Source organism: Ranitomeya variabilis, chromosome 1 (genome assembly GCF_051348905.1).
Source record: "Ranitomeya variabilis isolate aRanVar5 chromosome 1, aRanVar5.hap1, whole genome shotgun sequence".
Classification (NCBI taxonomy): domain Eukaryota; kingdom Metazoa; phylum Chordata; class Amphibia; order Anura; family Dendrobatidae; genus Ranitomeya; species Ranitomeya variabilis.
This window is the reverse complement of record NC_135232.1, coordinates 324,733,225-324,752,184: the sequence shown is the minus strand read 5'-3', so window position 1 is coordinate 324,752,184 and position 18,960 is coordinate 324,733,225. Positions and strand designations below refer to the sequence as shown.

Below are 18,960 nucleotides of genomic sequence, written 5' to 3'. Positions count from 1 at the left end.
TTGAGTGCCTTTGAACGTGGCATGGTTGTTGGTGCCAGAAGGGCTGGTCTGAGTATTTCAGAAACTGCTGATCTACTGGGATTTTCACGCACAACCATCTCTAGGGTTTACAGAGAATGGTCCGAAAAAGAAAAAAAATCCAGTGAGCGGCAGTTCTGTGGGCGGAAATGCCTTGTTGATGCCAGAGGTCAGAGGAGAATGGGCAGACTGGTTCGAGCTGATAGAAAGGCAACAGTGACTCAAATCGCCACCCGTTACAACCAAGGTAGGCCTAAGAGCATCTCTGAATGCACAGTGCGTCGAACTTTGAGGCAGATGGGCTACAGCAGCAGAAGACCACACCGGGTACCACTCCTTTCAGCTAAGAACAGGAAACTGAGGCTACAATTTGTACAAGCTCATCGAAATTGGACAGTAGAAGATTGGAAAAACGTTGCTTGGTCTGATGAGTCTCGATTTCTGCTGCAACATTCGGATGGTAGGGTCAGAATTTGGCGTAAACAACATGAAAGCATGGATCCATCCTGCCTTGTATGGAGCATCTTTGGGATGTGCAGCCGACAAATCTGCGGCAACTGTGTGATGCCATCATGTCAATATGGACCAAAATCTCTGAGGAATGCTTCCAGCACCTTGTTGAATCTATGCCACAAAGAATTGAGGCAGTTCTGAAGGCAAAAGGGGGTCCAACCCGTTACTAGCATGGTGTACCTAATAAAGTGGCCAGTGAGTGTATGTGTCTTCACACGTGTGTGCTTGCTTCCCTGTATGTGTGTGTGTCTGCATTTCTGTGTGTGTGCTTGCCTGAGTGTGAATTTCTGTGTACGTACCTATGTGTGTATATGCATGACTGTGTCTGCACATATGTCTACGTCTTTACGTATGCATTTTTGTGTGTGTAAGTGTGTATCTGCATGTCTGTGCATGACTGCGTGTGCATTTCTGTGTGTGTGCTTGCCTGCAGTTGAGGCGACAAAACTAAATCTCCGCATCATGCCCAAGATACTCGGAGACCACCCAAGCGTGCTCAGGAAAACATGAGCAACGATTATACTCGCTCATCACTAGGGCTTATCTAACATTACAATTGATGTACCATGTACTGATGGTAGTTCAGATGATGTATTCATGTACTGGTGTGTCTGTGTATCTGTAATTATATGTATTTTTGTAAGATGCGTATATATAATACTGTATTGTGCTTTGTAAAAACATTCATATGTTTGGGCACATTTAATAAAGGGTTCTTTCACATGTGTTAGGGAATTCCATTTGTCTTTACACGTTTAGGAACAGACAAGTGAAATTTGCTGACCTTGTCATAACTGTCACCTTAGGGATGTGATTGCATGGAGCAGGTTCAGGAGCTGAGCCTGGTCCATACCAGGCAGATGGCGGCTGTGATAGATAGCCGGTGTCCGACTGTAACAGCAGTGATCAGAGCTCACCTTGATTGCTGCTGTTTTAAGTATTTAAACCATATTTACCTGCAGATTAACCCTTTATCTCTAGATAAATAGTGTTTCTCAAGGTGACAAGTTACCCTTAAAGGGACTATGTCAGTACAGAATGACTCACCGCTTGGAATCATGTAAATTCACCTTGCCACCTGCTCGTTTTCCGTCATTCTTCACCCCCTTCTAATTTGATTGACTGCCCTGGCTTCATAAAGCCAGAGAAGGATGGAGATGGATGAAAAGTAAGCATGTGGCAAGGTGTGGATATATCTATATATATAATTGTCTAAGGGTTTTTCCGTCTGTCTGTCTGTCTGTCTGTCTGTCTGTCTGTCTGTCTGTCTTTCTGTCTGTCTGTCTGTCTGTCTGTCTGTCCTGGAAATCATACCTTATATGGAGTGGTCGGCGGTTTGTAGACCATACCTTATATGGAGTGGTCGGCGGTTTGTAGACCATACCTTATATGGAGTGGTCGGCGGTTTGTAGACCATACCTTATATGGAGTGGTCGGCGGTTTGTAGACCATACCTTATATGGAGTGGTCGGCGGTTTGTAGACCATACCTTATATGGAGTGGTCGGCGGTTTGTAGACCATACCTTATATGGAGTGGTCGACGGTTTGTAGGCCATCTATCCCACGTCTCTGATTGGTCGAGGCCGCCAGGCCTCGACCAATCAGCGACGGGCACAGCATGGCGACGATGATGTCATAATGGAAATCCCGCGTCTCTGATTGGTCGAGGCCGCCAGGCCTCGACCAATCAGCAATGGGCACAGTATCGACGTAGATGTCATAATGGTTGCCATGGCGACGATGATGTCATAAAGGTTGCCGACCAATCAGCGACGGGCACAGTCTGCTGCGAATTCTGGAATCATCATTGTCCATATACTACAGGGACATGCATATTCTAGAATACCCGATGCGTTAGAATCGGGCCACAGTCTAGTATATATATATATATATACTGTATATATATATATATATATATATATAATTTGCCACCACGATGATCCGAGCACCTTTGCTTGGTTTGAACAGTCATTCATTCAGTGCTTACAGAGAGCCTTTTAAGAGGTGTCCAATATACTTAAGGAATTTCACTCTGACTTCTAACATTGTATATAATGCACCCAGCATTATATATGAGTATACAGTTCTGTCAAAAATGAAGAGACCACTGCAAAATGTTCAGTTTGTCTGATTTTTCTCTTTATAGGTATATTTTTGGGTAAAATGTAAATTGTTCTTTTATTCTATAAACTTCTGACACTATGTCTCCGAATTTCCAAGCAATACATTTTGTATTTTTTTTCTGACAAAGAAAAATGGTCAAAATTAAAAAGAAAACTCAGTGCTTTCAGACCTCAGATAATGCAAAGAAAACAAGTTCATAATCATTTAGAAACAACAATACTAATGTTTTAACTCAGGAAGAGTTCAGAAATCAATATTTTGTGGAATAACCATGATTTTTAATCACAGCTTTCATGCGTCTTGGCATGCTTTCCACCAGTCATTCACACTGCTCCTGGCGCAAAAATGTAAGCATTTCTTCTTTGTTTGATGGCTTGTGACTATCCAGCATCCTCTTAATTACATTCCAGAGGTTGTATGTTGTAATCAATAAAACTGACCTCCAAAATTACCCAAATTATAAATCCCCCCCATTGTACCTGTCATATTGTTTTCATATTTTGAAAATAAAAATAAACTTGTACCTTTTTTTATCACAAATACTACATTATATTATGTTATATTATATTATATTTATATCTTCCATAAATATATCCACAAACCTATTTTATATTGATCTTCTTCATTCATATCCACAACTTGATTGGTCTCTTTGTGTTTTCTCACTGGACTTAAAGGGCTAGGATATAAAACATAGGAATAGATCATTATGCTTTGTAACTACATCATGTAGCAACTCCACCGATACCTGTATTAGAAATTGCACATGATGATGGTGGACCCTATTACAGATTCTGCATTGGGGTCCAGATTAAGTTAACTCTGCTTGTGATCTTGTAGATATTAAAGGGGATGTCCACTTCTTGGACAACCTCTTCTTAATCACTATGTTGTCCCGTTATAAAATAATATTATCTATACTCACCTCTGATATGGGTGTCATTCCAATGTTGTCAGCGCTGGCACTCCCGGGGCTCGTGTAACATTATTTGTGTCACACTAGCCCTGTGATATAACAATGTTAAGTGAGCCCGTGCTACCACCAGAGGGGAGCATAGCCATTATTATTTCATGATGGGGAACCTAGTGATAGAGGAGTTGTCTGAGTAGTGGACAACCCCTTTTAATGACATTTTTTGGGCCGTGACTATCTTATTTTATTTCTGTACACATCCTTTGAGGAATTGAAAAAAGAATTTGCAAATACCTACCATTGTACAGTAAATCATTGAAACATTGCTCACATTATCAACATTACTGAAAACAAATATTTGCATATGTTTGATATATAGGCCATAGACTGTGTAAAGTGATGTTTCTTTTGCTAAGGCAAAGGACATATTGATGGTCAACTAGTAAAGATGGTCACTGAGCTAAGTAGCTCTGCCTATGCAGATGCCAGATGGCACAAGCCACTGAGCCCAGTGATTAACTGTAGTACGGCCAATGTGATATCCCTATTACAGCCAATTAACAAAGACTGGTGTAATGGTGGAGAGGCATTGCTGGACCCATAGAGAGTGAGTGCAACCTCAGTTAACATTATTAGTTTCAGCCTATAGATTAATAAAAGCAAAGACAGGGAAACTGTGATGCTAGTCTACTCATGCACAAGTCATGAGGCTGGGTAGTCAAGAAGTCCAGGGTCAGATACCAAGAGGGCTTGTCATAAACAAAGGGGGTAAGGCAAAGGTGTAGTCAAGTCACAGTCTGAAGTCAGAATTCAAGGAAGGTAGCTGATCAAGACAAAGGGGCTAGGCAAACAGATAGTCATAGGAAAGATCCAAGCTCAGGCAGGAATAAATCAAAGACAGAACACTGAAGAAAAAGGCAAACATGCGAGTGCAATGAGAGAAACTCGCACAAGTCTCTCGCATCAATACCCGGCACTGCCGCCAGCTCATGGGAACGGAGCGTTCAGCTGCATAGAAATACATGCAGCCGCATGCAAGGTCCCGAGTGCCGGTGGCAGTGCTGGGTATTGATGCGAGAGACTCATGCGAATTTCTCTCATTCAAGTGTGACAGCTGCCTAATAGCCAAAGAATAACTCAGACACCTGTCAGAATCCCAGCTTGCACTTGCCCTGATTAGGTGACTGAGCTGTCACTCAGAACACTGACAGCTCAGCATGCCCCTGCACCAGATTGGATGACTGAGCTGCCATTCACTTTGGTGGAGGAATCGTGACAGCAAACCCTCTAATTAGAAGCTCTGTGCTCAGAGAGGGAAGTCCTGAGTGTGTGACCTGTTAAACAAGGGAATACATAGAAATCATGGGACCCCATAGCAAAAGTCCTAACTGGGTACCCCCACCCACTGCCAAACAAATTCAACAAAGTAGGTTGCGTCATGACGCATAGCTGCAGTCATAGAAGGGCATGCCTCCCAACATTTTAAGACAGTAATTGTGCCTCTACTGAAGCCTCTTAGTGTTCTTCTCACGTCTTTCATGGAACTCATTCAGTACGATTCCACAAAAATGCCCCAACACACAGTATGATACTGCACAGTGATATTCTTCACACAATTTTCTCCCACAGGATCCCCACTCACACACAGCATAATGCCCCCACAGTCACCCCAACACAGTATTCTATCTTCACAGTACCTTCCAAACATAAAAACCCAATATAAATTTGGTATTGTCTAATCATTTACACCGCACGAGGAACGGTGTAAAAAATAAACAAAACCAATTCTTCACCTGCTGTTGATTTTTTCATTCTGCCTCCCAAAGATCGCAGTAAAGCTCGGAGCACATTTATCCTTGGCTCTACGATGAGCACTTACACCAGGGTTTCCATGTAAATCTCTGAAATACGTGATTCAGACAGAACCCCCGGCAGAAGATTCCCTATAATGAGACAGATGGAGGCACTGTGGATGCCATAGAACCTGTGATCCGGCAGTGTCTGTCTTTTTAGGATTGCATAAAAGTGCCATCAGACACAGTTTTGTGCACTTCTGAAAAGGACACCACTGAACAGAGGCCATACAGAGTAACTCTGCTGCCTCATTATTTAATTGATCCATAGAGGGTTTCATATGTCACGTCACTCAGAGATTTAGATGGAAATCCTGATGGATAAATGTGATCATAAATGTTATGTAAAATGTTTCCCATAAAAGCGTCAACATAATCCATAAAAAAAGCAAACCCTCACTCAGGTTCGTCATCTGTTAATGGAAATTTAGGGGGCTTCCACGTTACTGGCAGCATAAAGGCTCTGGAAAAGCGAAATGGCTCCTTGCCTCCCCAAAAGAAATTCAGCCAATTCTCTGCTTCCAAATCCAAATCCCCCCTCCCTTCTGAGCCCCAGTGTGCCTAAACCACATTTAGCGCCCACATGTTTGGCATTTTTGTAGTGATGAAAGCCCGCCTAGTTTACAGGTGCGTGTCCCCAGAAGCATGGGCTGGGCATAATGTACTAGACCATACAGCATATCGGTCACTACAACTGCAGTTTGTAATTTTTACTCAGCAACATCCACTGCTTCTTGTTTCTGGAAAACACCCATGGAGTCAAAATCGTCACTACATCTGTAGATAAATTCCCAAAAGGTTATAATTTCCAAAATGGGGTCACTTGAGGGAGGATTTTGCTTTTCAATCACTTAGGGGCTCTTGCCTTCTGAGCTTTGCACTGTGCCTCAAAAGTATTATTCTATGACATTTGGGGTATCAGTAAACTCAAGAGAAGTTGCAGACAGCGTCGGACTGGGGTGTCTGGGGCCCACCAGAGGAATGGACTCTAGGGGCCCACCCTACAACTATATGCAAATATCTGTCATTATAGTGGAGCATCGGCTGTAAAACACCGGGGGCTGCTGCACATCTACCGTGTACCCCAAAAACTGGGATGTATAATTACGGTAGTTTACATTAATGGGGTTCTTGGTTAAAACAAGTTATCACTGATCCATGGGCTCCACAGGATAGGTGATCGCTTAGATCCGACCATTAGAAATTGCACCGATCGGAAGAATGGGGAAGTTTTATCCCTGACAGGACACTTTTATCACTATTTTAAAATGCAGCGGCAGGTGGGATTTCTGACCGCAGCTCCATTCATTCTCTTTGGGGCTTCCAGAAAAAAACAAGTGCAGCCACTAAGGGAATGAATGGATCAGTGATCTAGTCGGACATGCCACTCCAGTCTAATGGAGATAAAAAGTTCCACATTTTGCGGAGTGGGTCCAAGCAGTCAGACCCCCACCAATCAATACGTTATCACTTATCCTGTGGAGAGGTGATTACTTTTTTCCACAGGAAACCCCTGTAAGTGCATCTCCGCCGCTGTGTACAAAGCATTACAACTCTAATGGAAATAAAGAATCTTCTCCTAATTAATATCAGAGAGAACAAATGACCGCCGCCATACACAACACAATCCACTATACCAAGACCAATAATACCACATACAGGAAGAAATACCACCACACCATGACCAGACCACATAGTGACCGAATAATCTATATATATAATTGTCTAAGGGTTTTTCCGTCTGTCTGTCTGTCTGTCTTTCTGTCTGTCTGTCCTGGAAATCCCACGTCTCTGATTGGTCGAGGCCGCTAGGCCTCGACCAATCAGTGACGGGAACAGTATCGACGTAGATGTCATAATGGTTGCCCTGGCGACGATGATGTCATAAAGATTGCCTCGACCAATCAGCGACGGGCACAGTCTGCCGCGAATTCTGGAATCATCATTGTCCATATACTACGGGGACATGCATATTCTAGAATACCCGATGCATTAGAATCGGGCCACAATCTAGTACTACATACAAGGGACAAATACCACCGCACCATGTCAAGACCACATATTATCACCACTTGGTGACCAAATAGCACATACAAGGGACAAATACCACAACACCATTTCCAGACCACATATTACCACCACTTGGTGACCAAATAGCACATACAAGGGACAAATACCACAATACCATTTCCAGACCACATATTACCACCACATAGTGACTGAATACTACAATACTGATCAGAAATAAAAAAAACCAAACAAAACACAATACTATCATCATAAGGCTGCTGTCACACTAGCAGTATTTGGTCAGTATTTTACATCAGTATTTGTAAGCCAAAACCAGGTGTGGAACAATCAGAGGCAAAGTATAATAGAAACATATGCACCACTTCTGTATTTATCACCCACTCCTGGTTTTGGCTTACAAATACTGATGTAAATTACAGACCAAATACTGAATGTGTGATGGCAGCCTAAGTGACATTATACACAGGAGATCTGTACTTAGTATGCAGTGTCTGTGTAGAGGTAATACAGAGATCACTGGTGACATTATACACAGGAGCTCTGTATATAATGTATAGGTAATACAGTGATCACTGGTGACATTGTACACAGGACCTCTGTATATAGTATACAGTGTATAGTGTCAGTGTATAGGTAACACTGACTCACCAGTGACGTCTCTAGGTGAAGTCCTTCATCTTTCATCCAGCACAGACCGCCGTCACTTCATCCAGCCAGGACTCGTTTCTGCAGGAAATAACACAGTTATCTCGAGCTCCGCTTGCAGAACACATTACTTAATTTTTCACAACTTCTACATTACACCACATGAAGAAAAAAAGGCGATATAGTGTCACTCTGCACACTAACAGGACCGCCCCCCCATTTAAAACAGTGTCCTCAAAAAATAAAATAAATACATCACTGCAGTAATAATATCCCTTAATTAGCCCCTATGGTAATAATATCCCCTGTTATGGTTCTCAATGGCAAGAGAACATAGCCCGGCAAACATAAGTACTAGCTCTTGGAAGGATGGAAACTAAACTGACCATGAACTAAACCTGCCGCACAACTAACAGTAGCCGGGTAGCGTTGCCTACGTTTTTTATCCCTAGACGCCCAGCGCCGGCCGGAGGACTAACTAATCCTGGCAGAGGAAAATATAGTCCTGGCTCACCTCTAGAGAAATTTCCCCGATAGGCAGACAGAGGCCCCCACATATATTGGCGGTGATTTTAGATGAAATGACAAACGTAGTATGAAAATAGGTTTAGCAAAATTGAGGTCCGCTTACTAGATAGCAGGAAGACAGAAAGGGCACTTTCATGGTCAGCTGAAAACCCTATCAAAATACCATCCTGAAATTACTTTAAGACTCTAGTATTAACTCATAACATCAGAGTGGCAATTTCAGATCACAAGAGCTTTCCAGACACAGAAACGAAACTACAGCTGTGAACTGGAACAAAATGCAAAAACAAACGAGGACTAAAGTCCAACTTAGCTGGGAGTTGTCTAGCAGCAGGAACATGCACAGAAAGGCTTCTGATTACAATGTTGACCGGCATGGAAGTGACAGAGGAGCAAGGTTAAATAGCGACTCCCACATCCTGATGGAAACAGGTGAACAGAGGGGATGATGCACACCAGTTCAATTCCACCAGTGGCCACCGGGGGAGCCCAAAATCCAATTTCACAACAGTACCCCCCCCTCAAGGAGGGGGCACCGAACCCTCACCAGAACCACCAGGGCGATCAGGATGAGCCCTATGAAAGGCACGGACCAGATCGGAGGCATGAACATCAGAGGCAGTCACCCAAGAATTATCCTCCTGACCGTATCCCTTCCATTTGACCAGATACTGGAGTTTCCGTCTGGAAACACGGGAGTCCAAGATTTTTTCCACAACGTACTCCAACTCGCCCTCAACCAACACCGGAGCAGGAGGCTCAACGGAAGGCACAACCGGTACCTCATACCTGCGCAACAATGACCGATGAAAAACATTATGAATAGAAAAAGATGCAGGGAGGTCCAAACGGAAGGACACAGGGTTAAGAATCTCCAATATCTTGTACGGGCCGATGAACCGAGGCTTAAACTTAGGAGAAGAAACCCTCATAGGGACAAAACGAGAAGACAACCACACCAAGTCCCCAACACAAAGCCGAGGACCAACCCGACGCCGGCGGTTGGCAAAAAGCTGAGTCTTCTCCTGGGACAACTTCAAATTGTCCACTACCTGCCCCCAAATCTGATGCAACCTCTCCACCACAGCATCCACTCCAGGACAATCCAAAGATTCCACCTGACCAGAAGAAAATCGAGGATGAAACCCCGAATTACAGAAAAAAGGAGACACCAAGGTGGCAGAGCTGGCCCGATTATTGAGGGCAAACTCCGCTAAAGGCAAAAAAGCAACCCAATCATCCTGATCTGCAGACACAAAACACCTCAAATATGTCTCCAAGGTCTGATTCGTCCGCTCGGTCTGGCCATTAGTCTGAGGATGGAAAGCAGACGAGAAAGACAAATCTATGCCCATCCTAGCACAGAATGCTCGCCAAAATCTAGACACGAACTGGGTTCCTCTGTCAGAAACGATATTCTCCGGAATACCATGCAAACGGACCACATTTTGAAAAAACAGAGGAACCAACTCGGAAGAAGAAGGCAACTTAGGCAGGGGAACCAAATGGACCATCTTAGAGAAACGGTCACACACCACCCAGATGACAGACATCTTCTGAGAAACAGGAAGATCCGAAATAAAATCCATCGAGATGTGCGTCCAGGGCCTCTTCGGGATAGGCAAGGGCAACAACAATCCACTAGCCCGAGAACAACAAGGCTTGGCCCGAGCACAAACGTCACAAGACTGCACAAAGCCTCGCACATCTCGAGACAGGGAAGGCCACCAGAAGGACCTTGCCACCAAATCCCTGGTACCAAAGATTCCAGGATGACCTGTCAACGCAGAAGAATGAACCTCAGAAATGACTTTACTGGTCCAATCATCAGGAACAAACAGTCTACCAGGTGGGCAACGATCAGGTCTATCCGCCTGAAACTCCTGCAAGGCCCGCCGCAGGTCTGGAGAAACGGCAGACAATATCACTCCATCCTTAAGGATACCTGTAGGTTCAGAGTTACCAGGGGAGTCAGGCTCAAAACTCCTAGAAAGGGCATCCGCCTTAACATTCTTAGAACCCGGCAGGTAGGACACCACAAAATTAAACCGAGAGAAAAACAACGACCAGCGCGCCTGTCTAGGATTCAGGCGTCTGGCGGACTCAAGATAAATTAGATTTTTGTGGTCAGTCAATACCACCACCTGATGTCTAGCCCCCTCAAGCCAATGACGCCACTCCTCAAAAGCCCACTTCATGGCCAAAAGCTCCCGATTCCCAACATCATAATTCCGCTCGGCGGGCGAAAATTTACGCGAGAAAAAGGCACAAGGTCTCATCACGGAACAATCGGAACTTCTCTGCGACAAAACTGCCCCAGCTCCGATTTCAGAAGCGTCGACCTCAACCTGAAAAGGAAGAGCAACATCAGGCTGACGCAACACAGGGGCGGAAGAAAAGCGGCGCTTAAGCTCCCGAAAGGCCTCCACAGCAGCAGGGGACCAATCAGCAACATCAGCACCCTTCTTAGTCAAATCAGTCAATGGTTTAACAACATCAGAAAAACCAGCAATAAATCGACGATAAAAGTTAGCAAAGCCCAAAAATTTCTGAAGACTCTTAAGAGAAGAGGGTTGCGTCCAATCACAAATAGCCTGAACCTTGACAGGATCCATCTCGATGGAAGAGGGGGAAAAAATATATCCCAAAAAGGAAATCTTTTGAACCCCAAAAACGCACTTAGAACCCTTCACACACAAGGAATTAGACCGCAAAACCTGAAAAACCCTCCTGACCTGCTGGACATGAGAGTCCCAGTCATCCGAAAAAATCAAAATATCATCCAGATACACAATCATAAATTTATCCAAATAATCACGGAAAATGTCATGCATAAAGGACTGAAAGACTGAAGGGGCATTTGAAAGACCAAAAGGCATCACCAAATACTCAAAGTGGCCCTCGGGCGTATTAAATGCGGTCTTCCACTCATCCCCCTGCTTAATTCGCACCAAATTATACGCCCCACGGAGATCTATCTTAGAGAACCACTTGGCCCCCTTTATGCGAGCAAACAAATCAGTCAGCAGTGGCAACGGATATTGATATTTAACCGTGATTTTATTCAAAAGCCGATAATCAATACACGGTCTCAAAGAGCCATCTTTCTTAGCCACAAAGAAAAAAACGGCTCCTAAGGGAGATGACGAAGGACGAATATGTCCCTTTTCCAAGGACTCCTTTATATATTCTCGCATAGCAGCATGTTCAGGCACAGACAGATTAAATAAACGACCCTTAGGGTATTTACTACCCGGAATCAAATCTATGGCACAATCGCACTCCCGGTGCGGAGGTAATGAACCAAGCTTAGGTTCTTCAAAAACGTCACGAAATTCAGTCAAGAATTCAGGAATCTCAGAGGGAATAGATGATGAAATGGAAACCACAGGTACGTCCCCATGCGTCCCCTTACATCCCCAGCTTAACACAGACATAGCTTTCCAGTCAAGGACTGGGTTATGAGATTGCAGCCATGGCAATCCAAGCACCAACACATCATGTAGGTTATACAGCACAAGAAAGCGAATAATCTCCTGATGATCCGGATTAATCCGCATAGTTACTTGTGTCCAGTATTGTGGTTTATTACTAGCCAATGGGGTGGAGTCAATCCCCTTCAGGGGTATAGGAGTTTCAAGAGGCTCCAAATCATACCCACAGCGTTTGGCAAAGGACCAATCCATAAGACTCAAAGCGGCGCCAGAGTCGACATAGGCATCCGCGGTAATAGATGATAAAGAACAAATCAGGGTCACAGATAGAATAAACTTAGACTGTAAAGTGCCAATTGAAACAGACTTATCAAGCTTCTTAGTACGCTTAGAGCATGCTGATATAACATGAGTTGAATCACCGCAATAGAAGCACAACCCATTTTTTCGTCTTAAATTCTGCCGTTCACTTCTGGACAGAATTCTATCACATTGCATATTCTCTGGCGTCTTCTCAGTAGACACCGCCAAATGGTGCACAGGTTTGCGCTCCCGCAGACGCCTATCGATCTGGATAGCCATTGTCATGGACTCATTCAGACCCGCAGGCACAGGGAACCCCACCATAACATCCTTAATGGCATCAGAGAGACCCTCTCTGAAATTCGCCGCCAGGGCGCACTCATTCCACTGAGTAAGCACAGCCCATTTACGGAATTTCTGGCAGTATATTTCAGCTTCGTCTTGCCCCTGAGATAGGGACATCAAGGCCTTTTCCGCCTGAAGCTCTAACTGAGGTTCCTCATAAAGCAACCCCAAGGCCAGAAAAAACGCATCCACATTGAGCAACGCAGGATCCCCTGGAGCCAATGCAAAAGCCCAATCCTGAGGGTCGCCCCGGAGCAAGGAAATCACAATCCTGACCTGCTGAGCAGGATCTCCAGCAGAGCGAGATTTCAGGGACAAAAACAACTTGCAATTATTTTTAAAATTTTGAAAGCAAGATCTATTCCCCGAGAAAAATTCAGGCAAAGGAATTCTAGGTTCAGATATAGGAACATGAACAACAAAATCTTGTAAATTTTGAACTTTCGTGGTGAGATTATTCAAACCTGCAGCTAAACTCTGAATATCCATTTTAAACAGGTGAACACAGAGCCATTCCAGGATTAGAAGGAGAGAGAGAGAGAGAAAGGCTGCAATATAGGCAGACTTGCAAGAGATTCAACTACAAGCACACTCAGAAATGAAGGGAAGGGGAAAAAAAAAAAAAAAAAAAATCTTCAGCAGACTTCTCTTTTCTCTCCTTTCTCTGTCAATTAATTTAACCCTTTTTGGCCGGTCAAACTGTTATGGTTCTCAATGGCAAGAGAACATAGCCCGGCAAACATAAGTACTAGCTCTTGGAAGGATGGAAACTAACCTGACCATGAACTAAACCGGCCGCACAACTAACAGTAGCCGGGTAGCGTTGCCTACGTTTTTTATCCCTAGACGCCCAGCGCCGGCCGGAGGACTAACTAATCCTGGCAGAGGAAAATATAGTCCTGGCTCACCTCTAGAGAAATTTCCCCGATAGGCAGACAGAGGCCCCTGTCATGATTCTCAATGGCGAGAGAACATAGCCCAGCATATATGAGAACTAGCTCTTGGAAGATGGAAACTATACTGACCATGAACTAAACCTGCTGCACAACTAGAAGTGGCCGGGTAGCATGCCTACGTTTTTTAACCCTAGATGCCCAGCGCCGGCCGGAGAACTACCTAATCCTAGCAGAGGAAAAGACAGTCCTGGCTCACCTCTAGAGAAATTTTCCCAAAAGGCAGACAGAGGCCCCCACATATATTGGCGGTGATTTTAGATGAAATGACAAACGTAGTATGAAAATAGGTTTAGCAAAATCGAGGTCCGCTTTCTAGATAGCAGGAAGACAGAAAGGACACTTTCATGGTCAGCAGAAAACCCTATCAAAACACCATCCAGAAATTCCTTTAAGACTCTAGCATTAACTCATAACACCAGAGTGGCAATTTCCGATCACAAGAGCTTTCCAGACACTGTAACGAAACAGCAGCTGTGAACAGGAACAAAATGCAAAAACACAGAAGGACAAAAGTCCAACTTAGCTGGGAGTTGTCTAGTAGCAGGAACAAGCACAGAAGGCTTCTGATTACATTGTTGACCGGCAAGAAACTGACAGAGGAGCAAGGTTATATAGCGACTCCCACATCCTGATAGGAGCAGGTGAACAGAGGGGATGATGCACACAAGTTCAATTCCACAAGTGGCCACCGGGGGAGCCCAGAATCCAATTTCACAACAGTACCCCCCCCTCAAGGAGGGGGCACCGAACCCTCACCAGAACCACCAGGGCGATCAGGATGAGCCCTATGAAAGGCACGGACAAGATCGGAGGCATGAACATCAGAGGCAGTGACCCAAGAATTATCCTCCTGACCGTATCCCTTCCATTTGACCAGATACTGGAGTCTCCGTCTGGAAACACGAGAGTCTAAGATCTTTTCCACAACGTACTCCAACTCACCCTCAACCAACACCGGAGCAGGAGGCTCAACGGAAGGCACAACCGGTACCTCATACCTGCGCAACAATGACCGATGAAAAACATTATGAATCGAAAAGGATGCAGGGAGGTCCAAACGGAAGGACACAGGGTTAAGAATCTCCAATATCTTGTACGGGCCGATGAACCGAGGCTTAAACTTAGGAGAAGAAACCCTCATAGGGACAAAACGAGAAGACAACCACACCAAGTCCCCAACACAAAGCCGAGGACCAACACGACGCCGGCGGTTGGCAAAAAGCTGAGTCTTCTCCTGGGACAACTTCAAATTGTCCACCACCTGCCCCCAAATCTGATGCAACCTCTCCACCACAGCATCCACTCCAGGACAATCCGAAGATTCCACTTGACCGGAGGAAAATCGAGGATGAAACCCCAAATTACAGAAAAACGGGGACACCAAGGTGGCAGAGCTGGCCCGATTATTGAGGGCGAACTCCGCCAAAGGCAAAAAAGCAACCCAATCATCCTGATCCGCAGACACAAAACACCTCAAATATGTCTCCAAGGTCTGATTAGTCCGCTCGGTCTGGCCATTAGTCTGAGGATGGAAAGCAGACGAAAAAGACAAATCTATGCCCATCCTAGCACAGAATGCCCGCCAAAATCTAGACACGAATTGGGTCCCTCTGTCAGAAACGATATTCTCAGGAATACCATGCAAACGAACAACATTTTGAAAAAACAGAGGAACCAACTCGGAAGAAGAAGGCAACTTAGGCAAGGGAACCAGATGGACCATCTTAGAGAAACGGTCACACACCACCCAGATGACAGACATCTTCTGAGAAACAGGCAGATCCGAAATAAAATCCATCGAGATGTGCGTCCAAGGCCTCTTCGGGATAGGCAAGGGCAACAACAATCCACTAGCCCGAGAACAACAAGGCTTGGCCCGAGCACAAACGTCACAAGACTGCACAAAGCCTCGCACATCTCGTGACAGGGAAGGCCACCAGAAGGACCTTGCCACCAAATCCCTGGTACCAAAGATTCCAGGATGACCTGCCAACGCAGAAGAATGAACCTCAGAGATGACTCTACTGGTCCAATCATCAGGAACAAACAGTCTACCAGGTGGGCAACGATCAGGTCTATCCGCCTGAAACTCCTGCAAGGCCCGCCGCAGGTCTGGAGAAACGGCAGACAATATCACTCCATCTTTAAGGATACCTGTGGGCTCAGAATTACCAGGGGAGTCAGGCTCAAAACTCCTAGAAAGGGCATCCGCCTTAACATTCTTAGAACCCGGTAGGTACGACACCACAAAATTAAACCGAAAGAAAAACAACGACCAGCGCGCCTGTCTAGGATTCAGGCGCCTGGCAGACTCAAGGTAAATTAAATTTTTGTGGTCAGTCAATACCACCACCTGATGTCTGGCCCCCTCAAGCCAGTGACGCCACTCCTCAAAAGCCCACTTCATGGCCAAAAGCTCCCGATTCCCAATATCATAATTCCGCTCGGCGGGCGAAAATTTACGGGAAAAAAAAGCACAAGGTCTCATCACGGAGCAGTCGGAACTTCTCTGCGACAACACCGCCCCAGCTCCGATTTCAGAAGCGTCGACCTCAACCTGAAAAGGAAGAGCAACATCAGGCTGACGCAACACTGGGGCGGAAGAAAAGCGGCGCTTGAGCTCCCGAAAGGCCTCCACAGCATCAGGGGACCAATCAGCAACATCAGCACCCTTCTTAGTCAAATCAGTCAATGGTTTTACAACATCAGAAAAACCAGCAATAAATCGACGATAAAAGTTAGCAAAGCCCAAAAATTTCTGAAGACTCTTAAGAGAAGAGGGTTGCGTCCAATCACCAATAGCCTGAACCTTGACAGGATCCATCTCGATGGAAGAGGGGGAAAAAATGTATCCCAAGAAAGAAATCTTTTGAACCCCAAAAACACACTTAGAACCCTTCACACACAAGGAATTAGACCGCAAAACCTGAAAAACCCTCCTGACCTGCTGGACATGAGAGTCCCAGTCATCCAAAAAAATCAGAATATCATCCAGATACACAATCATAAATTTATCCAAATAATCGCGGAAAATGTCATGCATAAAGGACTGGAAGACTGAAGGGGCATTTGAAAGACCAAAAGGCATCACCAAATACTCAAAATGGCCCTCGGGCGTATTAAATGCGGTTTTCCACTCATCCCCCTGCTTGATTCGCACCAAATTATACGCCCCACGGAGATCAATCTTAGAGAACCACTTGGCCCCCTTTATACGAGCAAACAAATCAGTAAGCAGTGGTAACGGATATTGATATTTAACCGTGATTTTATTCAAAAGTCGATAATCAATACACGGCCTCAAAGAGCCGTCTTTCTTAGACACAAAGAAAAAACCGGCTCCTAAGGGAGATGACGAAGGACGAATATGTCCCTTTTCCAAGGACTCCTTTATATATTCTCGCATAGCAGCGTGTTCAGGCACAGACAGATTAAATAAACGACCCTTAGGGTATTTACTACCCGGAATCAAGTCTATGGCACAATCGCACTCCCGGTGCGGAGGTAGTGAACCAACCTTGGGTTCTTCAAAAACGTCACGAAAGTCAGACAAGAATTCAGGAATCTCAGAGGGAATAGATGATGAAATGGAAACCAAAGGTACGTCCCCATGAGTTCCTTTACATCCCCAGCTTAACACAGACATAGCTCTCCAGTCGAGGACTGGGTTATGAGATTGCAGCCATGGCAATCCCAGCACCAAAACATCATGTAGATTATACAGCACCAGAAAGCGAATAACCTCCTGGTGATCCGGATTAACACGCATAGTCACTTGTGTCCAGTATTGTGGTTTATTACTAGCCAATGGGGTGCAGTCAATCCCTTTCAGAGGTATCGGAGCCTCCAGTGGCTCCAAATCATACCCACAGCGTTTGGCAAAGGACCAATCCATAAGACTCAAAGCAGCGCCAGAGTCGACATAGGCGTCCGCGGTAATAGATGACAAAGAACAAATCAGGGTCACAGATAGAATAAACTTAGACTGTAAAGTGCTAATTGAAACAGACTTGTCAGGCTTCTTAGTACGCTTAAAGCATGCTGATATAACATGAGTTGAATCACCACAATAGAAGCACAACCCATTTTTTCGTCTAAAATTCTGCCGCTCGCTTCTGGACAGAATTCTATCACATTGCATATTTTCTGGCGTTTTCTCAGTAGACACCGCCAAATGGTGCACAGGTTTGCGCTCCCGCAGACGCCTATCGATCTGAATAGCCATCGTCATGGACTCATTCAGACTCGCAGGCACAGGGAACCCCACCATAACATCCTTAATGGCATCAGAGAGACCTTCTCTGAAAATCGCCGCCAGGGCGCACTCATTCCACTGAGTAAGCACAGACCATTTGCGGAATTTTTGGCAGTATATTTCAGCTTCATCTTGCCCCTGAGACAAGGACATCAAGGCCTTTTCTGCCTGAAGCTCTAAATGAGGTTCCTCATAAAGCAACCCCAAGGCCAGAAAAAACGCATCCACATTGAGCAACGCAGGATCCCCTGGTGCCAATGCAAAAGCCCAGTCTTGAGGGTCGCCCCGGAGCAAGGAAATTACAATCCTGACCTGCTGTGCAGGGTCTCCGGCAGAGCGAGACTTCAGGGACAAAAACAATTTGCAATTATTTTTAAAATTTTGAAAGTGAGATCTATTCCCCGAGAAGAATTCAGGCAAAGGAATTCTAGGCTCAGACATAGGTGCATGAACAACAAAATCTTGCAAATTTTGTACCTTTGTGGCGAGATTATTCAAACCTGTAGCTACACTCTGAAGATCCATTTGAAACAGGTGAACACAGAGCCATTCAAGGATTAGAAGGAGAGAAAGAGAGGAAGGCTGCAGTATAGGCAGACTAGCAAGTGATTCAATTAAGAGCACACTCAGAACTAGAGGGAAAAAAAAAAAAAAAATTGTAGCAGACTTCTTTTTTCTCTCCTTTCTCAGCCAGTAATTTAACCCTTTTTTGGGCCGGTCAAACTGTCATGATTCTCAATGGCGAGAGAACATAGCCCAGCATATATGAGAACTAGCTCTTGGAAGATGGAAACTATACTGACCATGAACTAAACCTGCCGCACAACTAGAAGTGGCCGGGTAGCATGCCTACGTTTTTTAACCCTAGATGCCCAGCGCCAGCCGGAGAACTACCTAATCCTAGCAGAGGAAAAGACAGTCCTGGCTCACCTCTAGAGAAATTTTCCCAAAAGGCAGACAGAGGCCCCCACATATATTGGCGGTGATTTTAGATGAAATGACAAACGTAGTATGAAAATAGGTTTAGCAAAATCGAGGTCC

General features: G+C 44.9%; 1 protein-coding gene across 1 annotated transcript in view; it reads right to left on the bottom strand.

Annotated features, from left to right (window-relative positions):
- Window positions 1-18,960, bottom strand: part of LOC143817139 (immunoglobulin superfamily member 1-like) — a 160,552-nt gene that overhangs the window by 10,799 nt on the left and 130,793 nt on the right. The window contains exon 15 of the mRNA XM_077298298.1: window positions 3,259-3,335. Coding sequence (XP_077154413.1) covers window positions 3,259-3,335 — 77 coding nt within the window. The remainder of the gene's footprint in view (window positions 1-3,258; window positions 3,336-18,960) is intronic.